Source organism: Vanessa tameamea, chromosome 16 (assembly GCF_037043105.1).
Source record: "Vanessa tameamea isolate UH-Manoa-2023 chromosome 16, ilVanTame1 primary haplotype, whole genome shotgun sequence".
Taxonomy (NCBI): domain Eukaryota; kingdom Metazoa; phylum Arthropoda; class Insecta; order Lepidoptera; family Nymphalidae; genus Vanessa; species Vanessa tameamea.
The window spans coordinates 11,779,723-11,803,298 of record NC_087324.1 but is presented as its reverse complement, the minus strand read 5'-3'; the positions used below and the strand labels follow the sequence as shown (position 1 = coordinate 11,803,298).

General features: G+C 33.1%; 2 protein-coding genes across 2 annotated transcripts in view; one reads left to right on the top strand and one right to left on the bottom strand.

Moving 5' to 3' along the window:
* Nonc (no-on-and-no-off transient C) overlaps positions 1-23,576 on the bottom strand; it is a 110,597-nt gene that overhangs the window by 79,641 nt on the left and 7,380 nt on the right. The window lies entirely within an intron of this gene.
* Positions 11,621-20,833, top strand: LOC113394260 (5-hydroxytryptamine receptor 1A). The gene is made up of 5 exons (XM_026631500.2): positions 11,621-11,881; positions 18,176-18,727; positions 19,001-19,160; positions 19,500-19,670; positions 20,028-20,833. The coding sequence occupies exons 2-5, from the start codon at positions 18,357-18,359 to the stop codon at positions 20,532-20,534; spliced, it is 1,209 nt and encodes a 402-aa protein (XP_026487285.1). The 5' UTR covers positions 11,621-11,881; positions 18,176-18,356; the 3' UTR covers positions 20,535-20,833.

Below are 23,576 nucleotides of genomic sequence, written 5' to 3'. Positions count from 1 at the left end.
AAAAAAATTAATATTTTAGGAATTATTTGTATACTTGCCGTTTAGACAAAAGTAATAAATTTCGGGAATAAATAGAAGGACGAACGAGAATTAATTTTGAATCGTTGTCAAAGAATAAAGGCCAAACAAGAATAATATTAGCCGTCCATTTCAATCTCGGGTAAAAGGTGAGAAACGAAATGATCGTAAAATGGTTGTAACAAACTTCCTGTCCGTGTAAATTGCATCGCGCATTATCCATTTTATGGTGAATTGAATAGCTAAAATTGTTTTATGATGAAAATTCACGTAAATTTCCCGTCGATATTGAGGAAATAAATTTTTCGAGATATCAGATTCTTGAGGTTTTTAAAATTTAAATATTACATTATAAATTTTATAGACCATAATTTCTTCGGAATGTGTTCTTAAAATAGAAGCTAAAAACGGGGACCAATCTTAATGAAATGAAAATGAATGTTTTTTTTTTTGTGAAAAGAGATATAGTATACTTGTAAATATAGGTACCAATATTTATTTTCACATTTATTACTACATAGCTGTTCCTCGCGCTTTCATCCGTTTTAAACGTACCTGCTACGCCCCTGTAGGCCGTAGCGTGATCTTAAATAGCCTGTAACCTTTCTCAAGAATTGGGCTATAAAATGCAAAAATAATTATTCATATCAAACTGGTAATTTTATGTATTAACGCGTTCAACCAAATGAACAAACTATAACGATATATTAATATATTAGAGATAAGACATCAAAATTTTATTAATAATATTTTACAATTGCAATGTGAATGTAATATTGTTTTCATTACAAGTAACTTAGACAAAAATTTAGACAAGTAAAATAAATTATACAAACGATAAGAAAATGGCCGAAACAAACAGCTGACGTGCTGTTAAAATACGTCACAAAGAAAAATATATTATTAATATATTATTAATATTAAATAATTATAATAAAATGTTTTGCTAGTTTCACAAACAAGAGCCAAAATTATCCCAATATGAGGACCAATACATTTCGCCCTAACCAGCTTTGACATATGAGGTTTCATTAAATTATAGTGTTTTAACGAAATTTGAAACACTAACATTTTATTAAAGTGTTATTAAATGAATCAAAGTCAAAATCTTTATTCAATAAGTACGCATTGCAAATACTTATTATTTGTTTAAAAAACACAAAATATTTTTTTGCCATTACAGAAATACCCTAGATCTCACAAACCGATGTAAGAGAAACAGTTCGTTTATTGTTTAGCGGGGTTATTGTTTTCGTGAGTGCTCGACAATTGTTTTATTATACAAACACGCCTCGTTTTAATTTTACAAATGAACATGTTTTAACGTCTTTTAGGAAGCCTGTAAAACGGAACCCCGTGTAGTCGCTTACATAAGTTAATTATACTCGACATACTTATTAACATTACATGCAGTAAGAACTTCAAAGTCTGCAGTGCACTTACAGAGAACAGCACCGTGAAATCTTTATTATTTTCACTTTAGTTAAGTTAAAAAGTTATCATATCAGCAAAGCAAACACGAAGGAAGCTATATAACTAGTCATTACCGCATATTTTATGGCGGCTTTCCGAACACGCAATAAAGTTACCGGCCATCATAAAAATTGGTGTGTCATCGTGGCGCAAAGCTATTTTAGATATGAGAATATTATACGTTCAAACATTAGCTGTAACAATAACTTGTTCTATATTTAGATCAATGAAATACATTAAAAAAAACTCAATATCTCAGCGGCAAAAAGATGTGAAAATCCCAAATTCCTCGGCAGTGCGATTCTTCTAAGAAATCAGAATTCATTTCGTATCTCACTCGCGAAACGTTGAAAACCGATTTGCGGTGATATGTCATTTTTAAAAAAATACAAACGTGTAAGGTTAATTAGCCAAGATATTATATTATGATGTATTTATTTAATACTATGTAATATATACACTAATAAGTTTCAAATTCATAAGTAATAACTGGCCATAGTCACATAATTACTTTAATTATGTAACTATGGCAACGCGGGAATAAACTAGAATGCAATTAACATTATTGTTGAATATAATTGTTAACAATAAAATATTGAAATAAGAAAATAATCGACTTTAATTGGAGAAATAAACTTAGATCCTTTTAAACGCCTATCCTTATAGTGAATACGATTACAATTAGAATATGATATCTACGAGTATATATTAAATCACAAAGCGTTTCATGTTCCGCCGACGTCATATGCCATTGACATTGGTACGAGTTGGCAAGAGGCCAGCGCCAAACCACCATAGCGACCCTACCAACTGACATTACATATTTAAACGTAATATATCGCTGCAGGCAAACCAAGATTTGATAGATATTAAAATATTGAAAAGAAAGAACTATAACTTTGGTATATGATGACGTATTTTAAAGAGATGTTTTGAATTAAAATTATAGATTTAAGCAAGTAAATAAACCTTAGTGATATTTCTAATTAATGATTATATCGATATCGATAATTATTTGATATACTCGTGCCGCCATCAGTCGAAATTTGAGCAAAATTAATTGCTAATGAAAACGTAAGACCCATTAATTCGAAATATAGGAAAAATAAGACTCAGCTAGACGATACGTTGTCATTTACAATAACAATTGTACCTAAAGAACTGCAAAAAATCTTAGCTTTCTGCACTATGTTCAAAAAGGGGTACAAAGTTTTTCAGTATCAATATAAGGATAACGCGCGAAGGTGGTCGAGTAGTGTGTACACCGGTTTTGATGGGTACGTCACTCCGAGGTCCCGGATTCGATTCTTGGCCGAGTCGATGTAGAAAAAGTTCATTAGTTTTCTATATTGTCTTGGGTCTGGGTGTATGTGGTACCGTCGTTACTTCTGATTTTCCATAACACAAGTGCTTTAGCTACTTACATTGGGATAAGAGTAATGTACGTGATGTTGTCCAATATATATTTATTATTATATTAAACAACTTTAAAAATTAAACACTCTTGTACACTCTTATAAGAAAAAAATATTACCTGACAAAATAAACGTGACTAAACTCGAAAGGTTAATTGACAAACAAAATTAAATGGATAGTGGTATCAACCTTTATGAGCCTGGAGGCGAACTCTTATAATTTGGCACGTACAATTGAGCAACGATTATACCGAATTAATAGATTGTCTTTGTTTATTTAATAGAAAATGTGCCACCTGACGCCCATAGACATTAGCGTTGTAATAAATATTAACCATTCCTGACAACACCAAAATTCCACTAAGCCTTTCAACTGAGATGCGTCCCACGTCCCTATAGTTACACTGACTAACTCACCCATCAAAACGGCACACAATAATACTAAGTATTGTTTTTAGGCGGTAGAATATTTGGTGTGTTGGTAATACTTAACCAGACAAGCTTGCACAACATCCTACCACCAAGTATGACACTTAGAATGGTCATGAAATATCATGCCCACAAAATACTACCATACTCGATCGATCGTATAAAATATCCTGTAACATTAAGATAGGTAATTGTTGAATTAGTTAAGAAAACTATTTCTAAAATAAGCGTTTGTCTTTTTAATATATAATACGTACTAAAACAGATAACATTAACATACCTAAAGCATTTTATTATCACCATAATCATAAGTGTTGGCAAAACTTCAGCGCAATGCGTTGAGTTTGAAATTCAGTTGCGAGGTTTAATGCACATATAATGGAAGACCTAAATAGAACCTTAACGACACATATGTATGTCTCTGTAGTGTATGCCCTTGAGCTATTGATTTGTAGCAATCACTATTAACGAAAACGAGATTTTAAAATCGAACACGAAATAATCTTTTTAATTTCAATTCTTTATTTAGGTACCACCTAAATAAAGAATTGAAATTAAAAAGATTTTCGCGGTAGGGCTTTATGCAAGCCCGTCTGGGTAGGTACCACCCACTCATCAGATATTCTACCGCCAAACAATAGTACTTAGTTAGAGTGAGCCAATGTAACTACTGGCACAAGGAACATAACATCTTAATTCTCAAGGTTGGTGGCGCATTGGCGATGTAAGGAATGGTTAATATTTCTTACAGCGCCATTGTCTATGGGTGTTGGTGACCACTTACCATCAGGTGGTCCATATGCTCGTCCGCCAACCAATGCCATAACAAAAGGAGAAATATTTATATGGATGAATGAATCGCAATTTATTTATGCAATGTCTTATCTACTTTTAAAGCTATCGTTAAAAGTATTTTTATATAGTCTTCTTTAACATTATTTTTATAATTTCATAGATACAGAACGAAGCACACAGAAGTAAACTCATGAAGTAAAAATCTGAAACTTGTAATGTAAACCGTCGAAGCTGACAAAAAAAACCTGTAGCGTTTCTTGGGTATCGTCCAAACCGAACGACGAACTCCAACGATTCCTTTTGCGTAAATCGTTTCTAACTTTAAACCTAGACACCTATTGCTTACCTTAACTTACTAACTCGCTTCTTCCAAGCAATAAAAAAGCCAGCTTACCTGCAACAAAAGTAAATATATAAATATCTATACAAAAAAAATATCATATAATAAAGGAAACAATTTTTTTACTGTACAAGAAAAATGAGAACACGAAAAATAAAAAAATCCTTCACGAGCTTATCCGAGTCAAAGAAATTTATCAAAAGAATAATTTATTGTATGAGACAGAACAGTTGTGACGCGATTTTTGAATATTACTGACAAGAAAGGACAAAGATGTAACAATGATACGAACAGTATATAGTGGAAAAGACTGCCTTTGTATAATAACTAAATACGACATATTTCTTTTCCTAAACCTGACATCACTCTATATAATATTCATTATCAAGTTAAAGAGAATCGTTGATTACAATGTTTTTAATCTTAGTTTAAACTTAAGCCCACCGTCAGTTTAGAATTAACCCTAAAATATATAGGGCTCACTGTATACATATGTATATACATAATATACAAGATTATTTGTATTATCTACATGAATATGCTTTCAGCTTGTATTAAATAATATGCTTTATTACCTTTTTTCATACAACATTTTAATCTACAGTAATTCTGAAATGTAATTGTTATTTTACCGCCAAAAAAAATATCGTGGAACATTGCTTACATTACCGAATATTTTGTAAGTTATAACTGAGATTGAAGTCCAATTACTTTAAAAGCTATCGATTCGCAATAAATAGATTCAAAATGAGGCAAAACTTGTAAAATGATTATCTATAAGAGTTATTTTAAGATAATTTGTAATTGAATACGATTTCGTGCTCGCGTCGAATAAAATATATTGTACGTCAGGGGTGCAACATAAAGTTGCGTAGAGAAAGTGTTCATGACATTGACATCGCTGGCGCGTAGCCAGGACGGCCATTTTGTTTAGCAGCCAACGAGGGCTGTCTGGACTACGAGTTGTACCGTATAGACAGAATGTGACATGCGTGTGACAGAGAGTTTGAATAAATGGATAAATTATTATTATAAACATTCAAAATACACTCGCAAACTTGCTTTTACTAGTACTTTCAATTCGCCGGTCATCATTCAGTCAGGAATATTGATTCAAGCTAAAGGAACAGACAAGAATCACGATAAAATAACTTAAGTATGTTAAATAAATAAAATTATATATATCCATGAAAATCAACGAATATTATTATGAAACGAACCTAATATATCGCGTTGGATTAAACTGTTCATTGTTATCCATCATAGCTTACATCTAATATTACATGTAATATATATAAATCTATATCTAAAAATATCTTTTAAAAATAAACATTACATTGCGATTCAGCCATTTTCGTTTCATACCTACGTTTGAAACAAAACATTTCAGACATTCGTGAATACATACCAGACTAACGCCCTAAATGTTATGATAAATTTTCTTAAAATTCATAAGGAAAAAATAACAAGTAAAATCATGTGCCTTTTTTTCGAGTTATTGAGTATTATAGTCGCTATCTGGCGTTCAATTCCTATGGTATTATATCAGACCAAAAAATACATCAAAAATTGAAACAAAAATAATCATCGTTCATAAATGTATCGCAATAAAAACCAGAAACGAAACGTAAAAATATCGAATCCTAGACAAGTCGTTAGTGAAAAATATTTTCCTGAATTACGAGAGGTTTATCAAAGGCACACGGGAGGTGAAATATACGTATGAATGTGTAACATAGACGAATGGCCGCGAGTGGCTATAAAATCTGTGAACCGGCGTAATCCGGTTCGTGCTTAAATAATGAATGAGCTAGACTAATGAAGCCAGACTAAACCAGAAATCACTCAGAGCAAGTGAGATATCTCTAGTCACACTCTCCATTACAGCGAAGGCGATTTACTGAAGGAAACTGTGAATTTAATTTAAAAACCCCGTGATCCTGTCACAGTTTGTAAAAAAAAATGTGCTCACTTTATATATCACAGTACTTTATTACAAGAGATGACACACAATTTTTCCCCGAGGTCTTCTCGTATATTTCACTTACTAAACAATATTTATACATGCTTTAATATTATTTATAAAAGTACCCATGTACCTAATACGACGTTAAAACTAGCAGTAAAATCGATAAATCAAATTGTGTGTCTACCTTAATTAAACATAATATGATGAATTGTCATGTATATAGAGGGATAAGAGTTAAAGACTAAATTAAAAAAGATAAGACCTAGACTAAAGTAAAAAAAAAAAAAACATTTTTATATCCTGTTTCTAAACGAAAGCTGTGCTCGTAAAGATTAAAATGTAAATTATTGCTCATTTGGGTACACTATAAATATAAAATATTATCTGTCGCACTCCACATTTTATAAATTTATTTCAAATATAACAAAGGCATTTTTAGTAACTAATAAAGAGGCACTAACGAAAATCAAACACAAATGATCCTTTTTGTTTATTCTTTAAAATTATAAATTCGTTCTTATAGTAACATTCTAATAGGTAAATGCAAAGGCTTGGTACTTTTAAATGTTTTAAATGTTCAATCTTTTCGGAAATATCCTATACATAGTTGACCACATTGTTCAAAAGGAAATTATCGGTCCGAACATTTTCCCAGAAGCGCTTTATGCAAAAGTTATCAAAACTAAAACGATAACAAACGACATGAAACCGTATGCGATAAATTATTTATGATGATACCCTACCGACCAATTTCGGCCACGACAATCAACGTTCATCCATTCTACAGTGCAGAGCAAAAGTTTATGTGCAAACACAAGCGCTCTGATAGTCCTATGAGACAAGACATTCGATATGAGCGGAAAGAAATCAAGCTCAGGACCAAGCTTTAACACTCACATGCTTCTTCGCAGACCTGAGGACTTCGAAACCTCGAATTGCTACTGAGATTTTCTCGGCAGAAAATAAATATTTTTTTAGCAGCCTACCTTACGGTCTGCGGTCTTATAAGCTAGTCATGAAGCAATTGAATGACGAACAAACATATCTATGTACGCGTGTTACATTAACACGTGTACAATATTAATAATCAAACTATCATAGCGGTAAAATAATTCTAGATAACAATACACCGATAAGCCGAACCACGTGGATCAATTTACTCAATAACGATTTTTCAACTACAAGAAAAACATGTGCAAATCGTAATCGCTAAACTGGAAACGAATGCATTTTATTCAAGGACATGGTCATTATTGTCTTCTTCTTCATGGTGACTATACCTTCATCGTAGCGCTCTATCATACGCTTGCCCTCATCCGATCTATTTGTGTTTTCATTTACAGAAATATCTAGTCATATAAATTCAATTAATCGATTCGCCAGAGATATGTATAACATCTCAGTCACTATCATCGTTTTCAAGGATATACTGATAAACCTATAATGAGCGGACGAAATTAAGGTTAGTATGTTAAGAGTGGGTACGAAAATACATCAGGAGATGAGGATCAGGATTTAACGAAATTTACTTGTCTGGTATCTGCACATAAGATATTAATAATCATTTTAACGTGTGACTTTCACATCGCCGAGCTGCCCGTCAATCGTTGATACATTGAGATATTGAGGAACACGATACATCGGTTGTCAATATATAATGATAAATCGAACCTACTACATTCAATTTATTAGTCTTAAAATGTTACTAACTAACTAAAATATTCTCGTCGTAGACTAACAAAATTTTTAATCCATTTCCATTCCACCATATTCGGTTTCAAGCTTAACGACATCAGTACCCTAATGCTAAAATTATATTATTTGACATTGCATACCACGTAATTACTTCTCACGATCGACATTGTTCCTTGTGAAAACTTACTGTAGCCGTGGAGTAATGCTGAAATTATTTAAATTACCATAGAACTGAAATAAAAACACCCTGCGGGCTCACAAATTATATCCAAATAGAAATGAGCAATTGAATAGAGCATAAAATGAGCTGTTTATTCAATTACCAACGCGCTGGAAGCACTTGTATATTATTTTAACATTCTCTAACAACATATAACAAACAATTTAGATATTATTTAAAGACCTGCGTATATAGACTTATATTTATGTTTTTTTGAGCAGTGAGAGCCGATGGCTCAGTTGCGTAAATTTTGTCCAATGATTGCGGGTTCTAACCCGAGCAACCACAACTATTTATATGTTGGGAAAGTCTTGACACTTGAGCAGCCCACGTAAACGCCAAACTCTCTACGAGAATAAAAGAAGGCTTTGGTCCAATTGTGGGATGCTTACAAACTTACTGTTTACTTCGGTTTTATAACCCAATTTAATTTGTCACATATGAAAATAATAAGTTAGAACAAAATGTACCTTATAATTTTCTGGAAAACTTCTTAATAAGGTTATTGAGACATATTCCCGGATTCACTTATACCTACATGTATTCGAACAAAGCTTTTTGACAGCAAGTCTAGCTTGAAATTGTGAACAAACTATTCTGAATTGCATAGGTTGTGCAAATACCACCTTCAGTTCAGTTTTTATCGATCTTCATTCTTCCAGGCAAGGTTATAGTTTCGCGATAAGAAATCGAGACATTTTTAAAATTAAACTTAATTTTAATAGTATATGATAAGTTGTTTTTTTTTAGTTTAGACACTCTATACTAATATTATAAATGCGAAAGTAACTCTGTCTGACTGTTACTCTTTCGCGGCCAAACCACTAAATAGAATTTGTTAAAATTTGGTACTAAGCAAAGCTTGAATTCCGATCAAGAACATTTTTTTCTGACTAATAACTGAGGACCAACGCTTAAAAACGCGATCGAAGCCGTAAGTTTTTCTATAAACAATGACTTATTTTTGTTTATTATTACTAACAATGTCTTTAGCTAGATAACATGAATAAAACTTGTATATTTTTAGCATATTGTAAACAGAACCAGAAAAACAAAATTAAAAAATACAGTAACAGATTTTTAAATTTAAAATTAGAACTTAATTATAACATACGACTTTTCGCATTAACACTAGCTTTATATAAACGAATATGAATAACCATTACATAACTAAGTAAAGGGGTTACGTAACATTAAAACATTACCTCGAGAAGGGGGTTTTGAAAGATAGTTTATACCGATCTGCATGGTATCCAGAGTCGCTGGATAAGTGTACCGAACTTAATCCCAGCCTTAGATACTTTAGTCGTACACAAACAATATGAGAGCATGTCTTACGACAATCTATTATGGGCTTACGTGAACTTGTTCATATTAATAGAATGCTACCTTGAAAGGGTACGGTAAATTATTATCATGATACGTTTATTTCCGTTGTTGGTTTAATATTTATTTCAAAGAAAAATCCTATCAAGCTTATACCTGAAGGTATACTTGTAACTTCTTAACTGAGTAACTTCTCTAGAATTTAAATGATTTCAATATCATATATTTCACTATAATACAAATTACTGTTTCGGACATATTTTTGTCGACTGTTATTTTTTAAATAAAAGCTTACAAACAGCTAGCATACAAAATACGTAAAAATCGACTGACAAACAGAAAAATGTACAGAACTGTTTCGTATTTAGCAACTTATATATAGATAGATACTCGTACTTTGGGGTAATAGTGCAAAAGGATTTAAAAACATATAACAGCCCCGTATATTGATTCCACTGGTGACAGGCCCGGATCATTATTGGCCCAGAGAATCTGAATTGCGATTCAAGGGGGAAATGTTGCTAGCATTCCTGCCACCATTCCACTCGATCATGATTTGTACACTAGCTATTTTTAATTTTAATTTGCATATAACTTACTTAATGTAAACAATTCTTGTCATTAATTTAAATAATACATAATTAATCTATCTTCTAATTGATGTAAATAACACTTAATTAAGTACTGAATGTAAATAATTCTTATATATAAATGTATTATATAGAAATTGATCTTACATTAAGGATGTAATATTAAAGTCATATAGAATGTCGGAGACAAGACGCAATGAACTAATTGGAATCGCGTCATTTATATCTTGCAATTATAATGACGTAACTTTTCGTATATATATTATAATGCTATGGTGTCTGTTGTTGTTGTTGTGCAAGAATATTTATAACTTATTAATGACTTGATGGCCGATGATGGTCTTTTAAATAAACGTCATAAAACATCGATTTACTATTTTCTACCTGATAAATAACGTAATTATGCAACCTATAAAAATAAAGAAAGATAATAAAATTATTCAACGTTTAATTAACATAAATTTAATGGTACCAATGAGAGATATTCCAAGCTATACAATTAAATTTAAAATAACAGTAACAAATATTACGATTCAAAATTAAAAGAAATTCCATTTTTAATATTTTAAGTGCATTTATTCGTCGTCCTAAGTTTGGATTGTTAATACAAACCGGCTCACTTACCATTAGGTAAGCTGCAGAAAACTCAAAATTAAAGTATTTACCAACAAGATAAATTAAGAAACGTTTATAAAACGGTAGGCGTACTTAGAACGTTAAAGCACTTGCCGTCGGTTTTTCTTTGCTCGAATCCGGTGTTGACCCAGAAAGCCTGCCTGAGTTGAGCACAGAAAATATTGCCTCTTTAATCGTCTAGCGACTTTAGCGATTTCATCTTTGTAAATGTCACACAATTTTAACCACAACTTTTCGCGAAGTTTCTGGTGATTGCTTAGTAGTGCAACGTGCAAAAAATGGACCCCACCTATACATATTATAAGTCTACCCCACTTATGTAAATTCCACTGAATTAGAAAATATTTAAAATGTTTTAGATTTTTTTTTTATTTCTTATTATTTACTATTAAGCAAATACAAAAGTCCTATAAGTCCGCTGTTTTTAACTGGTTTACGTTAAGTAAACGCAGTATTATTATTTATTTGGTGATTTTTCTGTAATATTACAGTATATTCTCAATATAATTCAATTATACGTATTTATGACCAACATTTGATTGTTTTATTTTTCACCGCGAAAACAATAGTTAATTAATTGAAATGAACCGACTAAATAAATCATGGAAACAGCCAAAAATAAACAAAACTTTCTCCTTCACTCGCTACGAAAAACTACGACCTTTGGCAGTGTACGCTACTTTATGCCCATAAAGGCCTCGAAATTCAAGTTGGGAAGCCGCCACCAGCACCCGCAGCATTAGTTGCGTGCCGACCGCCGAGCCGAACGTACATGCCAGCTGTTTCCGCGTAGTATATTTCGTTGTTAACCTTCGTAGTTGAAAAGTGGGAAAAGTTCATGTGTATTTCAGTGCCTCTGAATTTTCGTAAAAAATAAAGGGGTGTATGATTGAGCGTTATTGTGATGGTTAACGGTTGTTTTGGCGGGAAGTACATTTATTCCACTGTGTTAGCACAAATGCCACCGTTGGTGAGGTAAATATTGACGTTAGACGGGATTACGCGGAGGAATCCGCACGACTGATGTCCGTTTCAAGAGTGTTTGCAAAGCAATCGAGTTCAGTGCTCAACTTCTTGCATTCTTATTATTCAAATATTTTTAATTTAAAAACACATAAAAAACTAATTCAAATAAAATACAACCATTACAATTTTTAAATTAATTAAACCAAACATACACTATCAATATTGGAATATATTTAAACAATAAAAATATTTTGAGAATAAAATTACAACACGCGTCAGCAAAGTGAAACGAGAAATGCATCCAATATATTAATGTGCGTGTCTCGAGTGGCAAACTTTTGGGGGCTTACCTACTGTGAAATCCGAATTTAAATAGCCCTCAAAGCTCACAGTAAAAGTTCCAGACATCCTTACGTAAGCTTTCAGCAGGCTATACCCCGCCCCCACTTATGTAACCGCTCGATTTGGACTGAACTTTATCTTAGTGCCTAATTTTAGTCCTATGAAACTTTGACCAGTAGAAAGTTATTAGTGGATATGATAATAGCGAGGGGTCGCATACACAACACAGCTGTACCGGCTGTCCTTGGCAATGCCCGTCCACTCTTTCGTTTTCACTTACACGGCTTATTGTTTTCACAAACACTGAACAAACAACGTCGGTGGTAGGTTATGAAACAAAACAGCAGGGTCGTAATCTGGGTCAGTGTAACCTTGAAATTTTTTATCTGCGAATATTCATCCTAAATTATACGAATTCAATATGACACGGAATCAATCTACTATACTACCCGCACACACTCACGCCGCCCAGATTGGAAATTAACAAATTAAGTTGAATGAAAGTCGGTTATAACAGTTTTTATACCTAAAACCAAATTATATGCAATTGTTATTAACAGAAGAAGTATACATTTGATCGAATTAAGCCAAACTTTAATAGGCTCCCCTTGTTTTTATGCCCATTTAAGAGACTAACGTCACAGGGAGAAGGTGATAAGATCGGGACACGACCGAAAGACCTTTGCAGTTGTTAACTCAAGCTTAACCGTGCGATAAGAAGTTTAATAAGCTTTTAGCACAATTTAAGTTCGAAAATTTTCATTTTCATTATCTACAAATACTTAATGCATCTGTACATTTACAAACTTACAAATTTCAATGAAAATGTGCGCAAAACACAAAAATACCATTTCAAATAGATGAAAAATGAAGTAATCTAAAGTACTTCAGAGCAAACGGCAATAACTGAAAGCAATAGAGAGTCAAATCAATCAGTACCAACTTCCGGCGGGCAAAAACAAATCTAAGCTACAAATATCGAATATCGTGCAACTAAAGGAAGATTAAAGTTACTTGATTACGATATTAATTGCAGATATTCGGAAAAAGATGTGTCTAACAAGACCGCATAAAAAATCTACATAATGTGTAAATATTTCGTCGTGAAATATAGCCCGAAGTTAATATATTTTTTTTAATTGTTTCATTATCTATATCGAAAATTTGATCACAATTTTTACTGGAAAAAAAATATATTACGGAACACGCAGATCCAACTACGTTCAACGAGATATTTAAACTCGATATGTAACAAAATTTTCATCATACCATTTACTTTCATAGAAATTGGACTTGGTTTGCTTGAAGTAACAGCCTCTTAAACATTCTATATATTTTACGAAGTGAGTACGAGTAATAAAATTTAATGAATGAATTTCCCTCGAGTAACAAAATTTAATGAAAGTCAAGTCGTTTGAAAATTGAAAGTTACGTAGTTACCCTTTAGTTAACGCTAGCTTTAACAATTAATATTGTGATACAATATAATTTTGCTTTAACAAATCTTCGTTAACTCTGCTCAGTGAATATACAATAATTGTTAAAGACGCATTTTATGGAGGAGCATAAAATTATATTTCTATTGCAAACGACGGAACCGAAAGGTCAACAATGGAAACGAGAGCATTGCGGTCTAACGAAACTCATTTTACGCATAATGCGCACAAAACTCTTCATATTGCAGATTCATACGGTACATTCAGAAACTTTAGAAACATAAACTCGCTCCGTAAATAGGGGAATATTTGTTTCGTTTTCTATGGCGGAGTGTTTGAAAGCGAACGTTGACGCACAGACATTTAACCCTGTGTGCAACAAACAGAACATCGTTACGAGGGGAAAAGACAATAAAAATGCATCGAGAAAGTACCAATCTCACTTGTCTCGATAAGACGTGAAACGTCTCGAACAAAGAGAACAACATAAAACTTTCCTTTCCTTCGCTACTTCGGATGCTGCGCTATTGGTAGAACACATATATTACACTTCGATCTGTTTAAACGTGGATATTTTGTTAGGGACAAACAAATGTATCGACATTTTGCAATGTTACCTACATTATAACACTTTCATTACAAATTTTCATTCAATTCTTATATGATACAGTTTCGGTTAATCGAGAGTTTTGCGAGTGGTATATAATTTATAGCTTTTAACGTGAAACTTTGTACAATCGGAAAACCAATTTCACCAAATCTTGTTCCAAGTTGCGAGTAAGTTCTATATCTGGAGCTGAAGAAATCGTGGAATCGCTATATTTGTTGAGAACATTAGATTTTATTGTACGAAATATAAATTTGATTCGCTTTTATAAAAAGTTTTTATATCATTTTAGATTAATGGAATTAGATGATTATGATGATTAGGAATTATAGTATTATTATGGTAGCGTAATTTTGTAAAGGTCAAATCCGAAGGTTTAAAAACAATATAAATATGTCAAAGTTAGAAAGATTATTTGCTTTGAACTGAGCGCATAAAACGCGCCTCGTCCTTGGTCTCACAATAACGCCTCGTTACCGTAACGAGTAGGCTGAAGAAGAGGGCGACACGAGTTCAACCAGCTCGACGATATTTCGGGCTAGTAAACTTAAACTTTAAATTAGACATTCCTGCCAAATAATTTGTATCACAATTTACACGAAAACGATAAATAGCATCGACTAAAATGTCAAATAAAATCCCGAGAAGAGAAATAGGAAATCTGAGAAAAATATAAATCACGCATTGTGACAAACTAGACAGTTTTTCTCAATTTATAACCGCATACAAGCTTCTACTTGTCAATAATAAGGAGACGCATTATCGATAAAATATCGGATATAAATAAACGTTTCCGAAATTTACGAAGCCGACAGTAACTTCACGGATGTCCTCTAAGCTTGAATTCATTGAATTCAATTGCTAGTAATAAGCACGCCACATGGTTAAATAGCATCAGAACCATTACGTGTAATTAACGCAAACGTGTGATTCATGCATTAAATGACGCGGACAATCGATACGGGAGTTCTCTTTACTTAGCATGAAATATAAGGTTGAATACATTTTAGTTTTTTTTAAAAGAAACTTACTTTTTTTATTTTCTCTCCGTTTGACTATAATTATGTCTGCATAGATAAAGCAGTTTACGCTTAATAGATTAATATTGTAAGCAACTATTAAAAATAGGTATGAATTGGAACCTAGTTGTAATAGGGTTAAACTTTAAACAGTATCACGGACTATATATAATTTTACATGGGATATGGACGAACGTTTATTGAATAGCGACTTAATAAATCACTGACCTCCCCCTAACCTTCGAAACATTGATGTGAAATCCTTCGAGTCGCAACATGAATCTGTAATGCCACCGTCACCCCCAGCGACCATACCAGCGTAAATCGACCAATCGCGCTGCGTCTAGCAACGAAACATGAATTTATTATATCCACTGGATTTCTCTGTATCTAAATTTTTTTTACACAACTTTAGATTTGACCGATCGCAATAGTGAGATAATTAAAACAATTTGTGATCCGTAATTGAGATTGCTTGTTAGATTCATTAAATGGTTCAGCGGAAAGGGTGTCGCTACATCTTTGAAGCTATTGTCATTAACGCGTGAGGTCATGGACGTAACGAATTCTAACAAGGACCAGATGTAGTGACAAATTTGACCGAGAGATTAACAAGAATTGATCCCGGAATGTGTGTGTTTAGTAATATTGTTAGCAACTATGTGCTAATTATTTATAAATAAACTGCGTTATATACACATTGTACAGTAGTGCGATGGGAGGTTTGCCCCCGCAGTGGGTAATTTTACTTTACTTTTAATACGACATGGTACAGTGTGCATATCTTAAATGTAAATTTAATCCATGCCAAGCGAAAATGAATTTTAATAATATAGATGCAGATATTTAAACTGCCATTCATACATACAATATAAGGCGATTTTTGATATTTTGAACTTACACACGAGTTTGTTAGTTTAAAATACAGGTAAAAAGTGAGGTACCTTCAAGGCTTGTGTTCATATTGTGTACGCAGTTATTAACTATTGATCATTACTGCAAATATTTTATTTATATCTTGGCGTGTCGCTTTTTAAAGCGAAATATCTTATTAATGGAATTTTACTATCGACATGTAGATTTCAGTAAGGAGATTAAAACGAAAAACAGCGTTTGTTATATAATCAAATTTTTATCAAATGCTTATTTTTTTCCCGTAAAATATAATTAACGTTGATTTATTCAGACGTTTCATTTTGAAATATGTCGCGTTTGCTTATCAATTGTGAAAAACATTTGCTATAACTATAAAAATGGCATTTGCTTGAACAATGATGTTTGTAACTGTGTATACGGTGATTTGATACCCAACAAGTCGCATTTTTTTCAATGTCAGTCGCGCTACCCGAAACGTCCTTCGAGCGAATCGATCCGTGACTATTACAATAATAGACAATTTGTAAAAGCTAGACAATACAACCCATACAAAAGTATTACATTCAACTTCCAAATATACTGGAAACTGAGAACAATTGCGTAACGACTAAAACTAGCAAGTCGACCCTTTCAAAAATTACAAATTATTATTTTTTCGATTACTATTTCCTTGTTTCGCATTTGACAACGGTTTGATGTGTCATTACAAAAGAAAGTATCGCCTCTCAACGTGTATCGTATCTCTAATCTCGTTCGTAATCGTCGATGTCGCTACTTATTAACAATATTTGCGTGGGACACCGCCGGTGCGTCGCAGACGTCAAATAACATCATAGTGATTGGGTGAAGCTGATGCATATTTATGAGTCATTGATCGTCCTAGCACTGCGCTCAGCTACATTGAACGAAAGGGCATTAAACAACCTATTTGAGCAATAAATTTAACGTGACCAGAATACTGGGACCTAATTTACCTTGTATTCGCTTTAATCATTCAGCCTAGATCAAACAATGTTTAGGTACTATTTCTGGGCTTGTATCGTCTATATAATACATTGCCTGTAAATATTTATACGTGTATTCAAATATAAGGTACTTGAATTATTTCGAATCACGAAGTTATTTATGATGTGAGACTACAATCAGTTATTCTATAAATAATTGAACACGAGTCTCTAATCCATCCAGCTTTTAGACAACTAGAATCACGTTAGCCTTGGCTACCGGAATAGAATAATAATTTCTACATTGGGATAAATTAAATTTTCATGGTGGAGCGTATTGCAGTTGTCCATTGCTATCATAAATGATTTACGAATGCACAGACTAAAAGCCACAGACGAATTCTCATTAATCAAATGTCTATTTAAACATTCAATTTTAACTAATAGTCATATTTATGTGTTTAGTCAATATTTCAAGTTCAGCTGTCGAAATATGCATTTGTAATTATAATTCCGCTATTGTAAAACTAACCTAAGTTTGACTTAACTTGTTTTTACACCACGGAAAATATACAAGCGTATTAGATAGCCCCACTAGATCCTTTATTATATTTCAACTGTTACATTATTTATGACCAACCGCAATTTCACATAATATTTCTGTCGATAAAATGGAAATTACCTCAAGGTCTAGAAAATACACTTCCTTTTCCGAACACACAATAAGATATATTGCCAAATAGTGGGTTTTCTGATCATTTGATATTTTATCATCATCATTTATTTATAATATTATATTTATGTGGGATAAAAGCCTAACAGAAATCTCGTTACCGTCAGTTACTAAAACATTTACGATACTCACTTATAAATCACGATGCGTGGACCTTGCGTCAACCTTGATCGAGACTATAAATTCCACCCCGAAAACAATCAAAATATATATAGTTTAACTAATAACCTTCGGTGAATTTCTTTACCCTGTAAGAAAAGTCGATATTTCTTCAGGGTTAACTTAATTTATCGCGTTTAATGTTCAAGTACTTCCACGTAGTTCTTAAGAACCGTCTTTGTTTCAGGGGCAGTAAACGTCAGAAGTGAGAAAAATGTGTGACCAGAAAATGTGTAAAAATAATATACATATCAGTGCGTACAAAACGCGAGTGGTGTTAAAAATCAAGACAATGTGCGTTTAAAGATTCGATCACGACGTTGAATCTATCCGAGTGGGGGTCGCTGGCGACCACGACCAGCGATGGTATGGACGTTGTACTGGGGAATGACAGTGACGAGTGGTGGAACGCGACGACGACTGAAGGGCCGGATCTTTACAACTTCTGGGCATGGAGCATCGTCGACGGAGCGCTGATGTTGCTCATAGTCAGCGGCAACACCCTTACCATACTAGCAGTCACCATGAGCCGCCGCTTATCGTCGCTTGTCTCCAACCAATTCGTGCTAAATCTGGCAATATCGGACCTAATGGTGGGTCTCACGCTACCCTACCATCTCGTATTCTATCTGGACGACGAATTCGGAAAAATCAAATGGTCATGTTTGATGAGGTTCATACTCATAATACTCGCGTGCCTCGCCTCCATTTACAACATCATAGCCATCGCTGTCGACAGGTGAGAATACGCATGCACACTGCACACTGCACACGACTCGACGTTTCGCTAAGTGTTTTTACTTTACACTGTGAATCAATAAAATTTAAATCGCTATCCACTACCTATATTATTACATACTCAACGCAGTGGGTAGTACGAATGATTTTGTTAATATTAATAATAAATTATACCACTAAAGATGAATTAATCAATTAATACTTTTTAGTATTACGTAGCGTAGTTAATTATTTATTGGAATTTATTCAATAATAGATGTGTTCTTACTTTCAGATATATAGCGATCGTACATCCGCTACACTACAGCCGATACATGACAAAGCTAATAACCCGACTTTTGATGAGCGCAACGTGGTCCGTTGCGGTGTGCATAAGTTCAATACCGATGTTTTGGAACGATTGGCACGATGGCGTAGCTTGCGAAATGAATATGGTACGTTATTTGTAGATAATCCCTCCCTAATTCGATATTGAACCTATTATTGCCAGAAGAAACAACTAAATTGTATTAATTAAATTATATTTTATATAAACTAAATCATTGTGTAGAAGTGTAACGAAATACATTCGAATGCCTTTATATATATATTAGCGGTCGTACGTTGTTGTTTAAAGGCCGCACGTAATCAGGACCCTCAGAATGTGACCCGATCCTTCCTTAGCTCTACAAAACTAATAAAAGATCACCTATTTATAAATTTCTGATTAGGTGCATATAAAATATGTTTTTTGATTAGATTTTATCGTAATATCATAGTTGTTCATATTTCAGGTGGTACCAAAGACATACACGACGAGCATACTGGCACCGATGTTCTCTCTCATTTGGATGGTGATGTTCATTTTGTACTGGAGGATATGGCGCGAGGCCACGTGCCACGCACGCCGCATGCGGGCCAACACGTGCTGTCCTACTGGAGCCAACGATTGGAAGAGTATACAGGTTCGTAGGAGATATTTATTAAGTAAATTAACTCACATTTTTAACGAACGGAATTATTACTATTTCTACAATCCCAGGTTTAAATCGATCAAAGATATGTCCCAATCGATAGACCTATTTTCATCTACGTCAAATTGACAAACATAAATGGTGTTTTTATACAGAATCTGATCTCTATACGACACCTAAATATATTTTATTAAAATATATGTCGCTCAATCGATGGACTATTAGTATATCTACTTCAACAATTACTGCCGGTAAACGATTAAAATTCTAAACAAATAATTATGCAAATTTTATTATTATTTATAGGAAAGTAAATATGTTTTAAAAATGGCATTTTATTAATTTCAGGTAGTTTTGCTCGTCCTCGGATCATTCTCTATATGTTGGATGCCATTCGTCGTAGTTGCGTGCGCACAAACACTTCCCATCATACCACTGCACAACCCCATCGTGTATCGTCTAACATCATCTCTTGCGATGTCAAACTCCGGTATTAACCCACTAATATACGCTTGGAAGAACGCCGGTTTTCGAGCTGCTTTCGCGAAACTGCTCCGATGCAAGAGACCAGACACGTCAGAGTACCGTGGTTCGCCTGCACCGGAGCGAAAAAGGGGATCAGTAGCACTTCGCGAAGGTTCCATTACTCGGACAACGCCCGGTGGACTAACGAGTATGGGCGGAAGACCGGCGAGGCTTCTTTACGTTGAACGTGAAACAGATACAGCGAGGTGCAGGATAATTGAGAACGCCGGCTACATGGACTCAGAGAGGGGAGACACGAACCCGTCTTATGCTCCAGATGGGCCCACTCCCGTACACAGGTCTGCCACACGACCGCCCGACGTAGTGTAGTGATTGAATGAACAATGAACGTTCAGTGGGAAACGTGAAACGCTTCTAGATTTTAAAGTTGTTAGTGACTGTAGGTACCCCACTCGCATTTAGGTACCTAACTGTTAAAGTCTACGCTCAAGTTTATGAAAGCTTTATTGTTAAATTTTTATTGAAAAATTCTAATAAGTTCCCTGCCGTATGGAAAATTTTAATATAAAGATATTATTCTCTGTCATCTACATTGAGATATTTAAATAAATATAAACTAAAGTATTCGATGTAAAATTAAAAATATAATATATATTTAACAATATGTAGCCGAGAACTTTTATTTTGTTGTATATAATATCGTTAAACAAATATAAATAAAAAGAGTAAAATACTAATTATAAGATGAACCCCATGTAGTGCGTACTAAGAGTACTTTTTAAAATATATCGACATAAAGTTTTGAATACGTGAAAGTAACTTGAAATATACACAATATTTCCAGATACTTTACATGGAAAAACCTATTTATTTTTTACATATATTACATACTTAACGTAATGAGTACCTGAACTTTTATTGCTGCATTGTGTAAATAATTGTAATTGAAAATAAGCACTTCTATCTCTGTTGAACTAGTTAACGCAGTCCAGGCAGAGGAGTCGAACTCGTAGATTCGTTACTCGAGGTCATTGCATTTAGTTTATCCCCATTTTTATATTTAATAATTCCATTATATTTGTAAAAATTCGAGCACATGCATGCGAGCCAATGCTGTATAATATGATTAGTAATTACAAAATAATTAGTAAAAATGTTTTTTTTTTAAATTTATTTTTAGCTAAACATGCTATTAAATAACTTTTAAATATGAGCAAATTTTTCAACTAAAATTAAGTACTTTCCATGAACATTAAATTATTTTAATAAGTTCAAGTACCGCTCCAGTAAGAAGCGATACTAACTAACATACAATAAAACCGGACCGGATTGTTAATTAAGGAGTGGAGGCAATTGCTTACCAAAGGCTTTCCGTGGACTGGTCAAAATTGGGAAATTAAGTTTAAAAAAATCACTTTTAATATATCTAAAATTTCGCCATTTGAATGTGCGTTCGTTATGCAGAATATCGTTACTATTGTTAATATTGTATTTTGACAAATCATATACCTACGCAAGTTAGAATCGTATCTTACCCGGGAGCCGCCATGGTTATTCCGGCTCTAAATATAACAGGTAACTATCATCGAAATAATTGTATATGACAGTACATATTCCCAATGAATCGAGCAAGTTTGATTAATTTATGAACGAGTGCATGAAATTCACACTTCATGTGAAATGAAGTTTGTAAAACTACGAAACGCAGCCACTTATATAATAATATTATATACTAAAACAATCACCGAAACGCGATGCGATATATTTAGTTAAGCGTTACAAACAAAACTTCATATTATTTATTAGCCAAAACTTAACAAAAAATGATAAAATATGAGAATCGCGCCATCTGTCGAGTATCAAAGGAACAGCGGCACCAAAACAGTTCATGTCATGTAACGTTTTCTGTTTAAAAATAACATATTTAGGTAGATGTCGCTGTTATACACTATAATTTTTTATTTATAATAAGGGGACTGGTGATCAGTCTGGTGGTGAGTGGTCATCGCCGCCTATAGATTACAACGCTTTAAAAAATATAACAAATTCATTACATCGCCACCAACCTTGACACTAGAAAGCTTGTCTCTTGTGCCTGTAATTACATCGAAAAATTCACTGTTCAAACCGAAACACAACAATACTAAGTGAATCCTACCGTTTACTGGATAGATTAATTATCAAGTTATCATATAAGTATGAATATCGATTATACATTTAAGAGTTCAGCACTTACAAATGTACAGTAATAAATTATTTTCAAGAGACCGAGCGTCTTATTGCAAATTTAATTGTTTATTTCAATCAACCTAATCGTTTTAAAGTAATCTACAAATCATAGTTTATGTTACTATACTATTAAATTTAAAGAATAATGAGTACGACTATCAAATAATTTTAAGTTATAGTTGTATGGCGAGTTATGAAAAAAAAAATGAGTTAATTTCATGATGCGCGCGCACGTGATAACATTAAAACTACATGATGAAGTTGCTCGCTAAATCCATCGCCATCCATCGATAAGTGAGAAGTCGCCGAAATTGACGCTTCACCTTATCTAAATTTTACCTTATTTAAAATATTTGTTTTATTATATATTTAAATCGTGAATGATTGTAAATTTGTAAGTGGGTGTAATATTAATAATAATTATTTTGTTATTGATAAGCTGATTGCTCATTATTTGCAAGCAATTAAATACTATTTTTAAGTACACCGTAAAACTTCTTACACGCCTACATAAAATACACGCACTTTTTTAGTATATAATGTCTTCCTCTGCAAACTTTACGTCCGAGCCATTAAGTTTCCTTTTTCTATATCATGTTTTGATCTTTTATTTCTCACCAAGAAAGTAACGAATTTTTGTATCTGCATATATATATATCTAAAGTGACAACTTTCAACGTGATTTGGATTAGTTTATATAGAGAAAAAATTCAAAAAATCCCTTTTATTAAATTAAACAAAACATTCATTGTATACGTTCATACTGCCAATGTTAAAAACATAACTCTCTGTAAATATTGAAAAAAAATAATTATCTTGAAATTTTCTTCGGTTTTTCAATGGCACATCGACCATTAAGCTAAGTTGCTTATTTTGTTTTTTTATTATTGTCGGTGAATTCAAACAATTAGCCTATGTCCGTCCTCTAGGTTCAAGCATGTTTCGTACTAAATTTCATCAAAATCGGTTCTGGAGTTTAGCCGTGAGAGGGTAACAGGCAGACAGACAAACAGATTTACTTTTGCATTTATAATATTAGTATATATTAACAACGGTTTTTTTTTTTTTGTGTGAATGTTGTGTACACCTATAATTGTCACTCATATCAGGTCCTAATTTTTTTCTCTTGTTTTATCTGTTATTTATAAGTGCTGAATATGTGTGATGTTGATGTACCTTTTA

Coding starts and splice junctions, on each gene's coding strand:
- LOC113394260 (XM_026631500.2), top strand. CDS start 18,357: ATGGACGTTGTACTGGGGAATGACAGTGACGAGTGGTGGAACGCGACG. Junction 18,728..19,000: donor ATAGCCATCGCTGTCGACAG/GTGAGAATACGC, acceptor TCTTACTTTCAG/ATATATAGCGATCGTACATC. Junction 19,161..19,499: donor TAGCTTGCGAAATGAATATG/GTACGTTATTTG, acceptor TTCATATTTCAG/GTGGTACCAAAGACATACAC.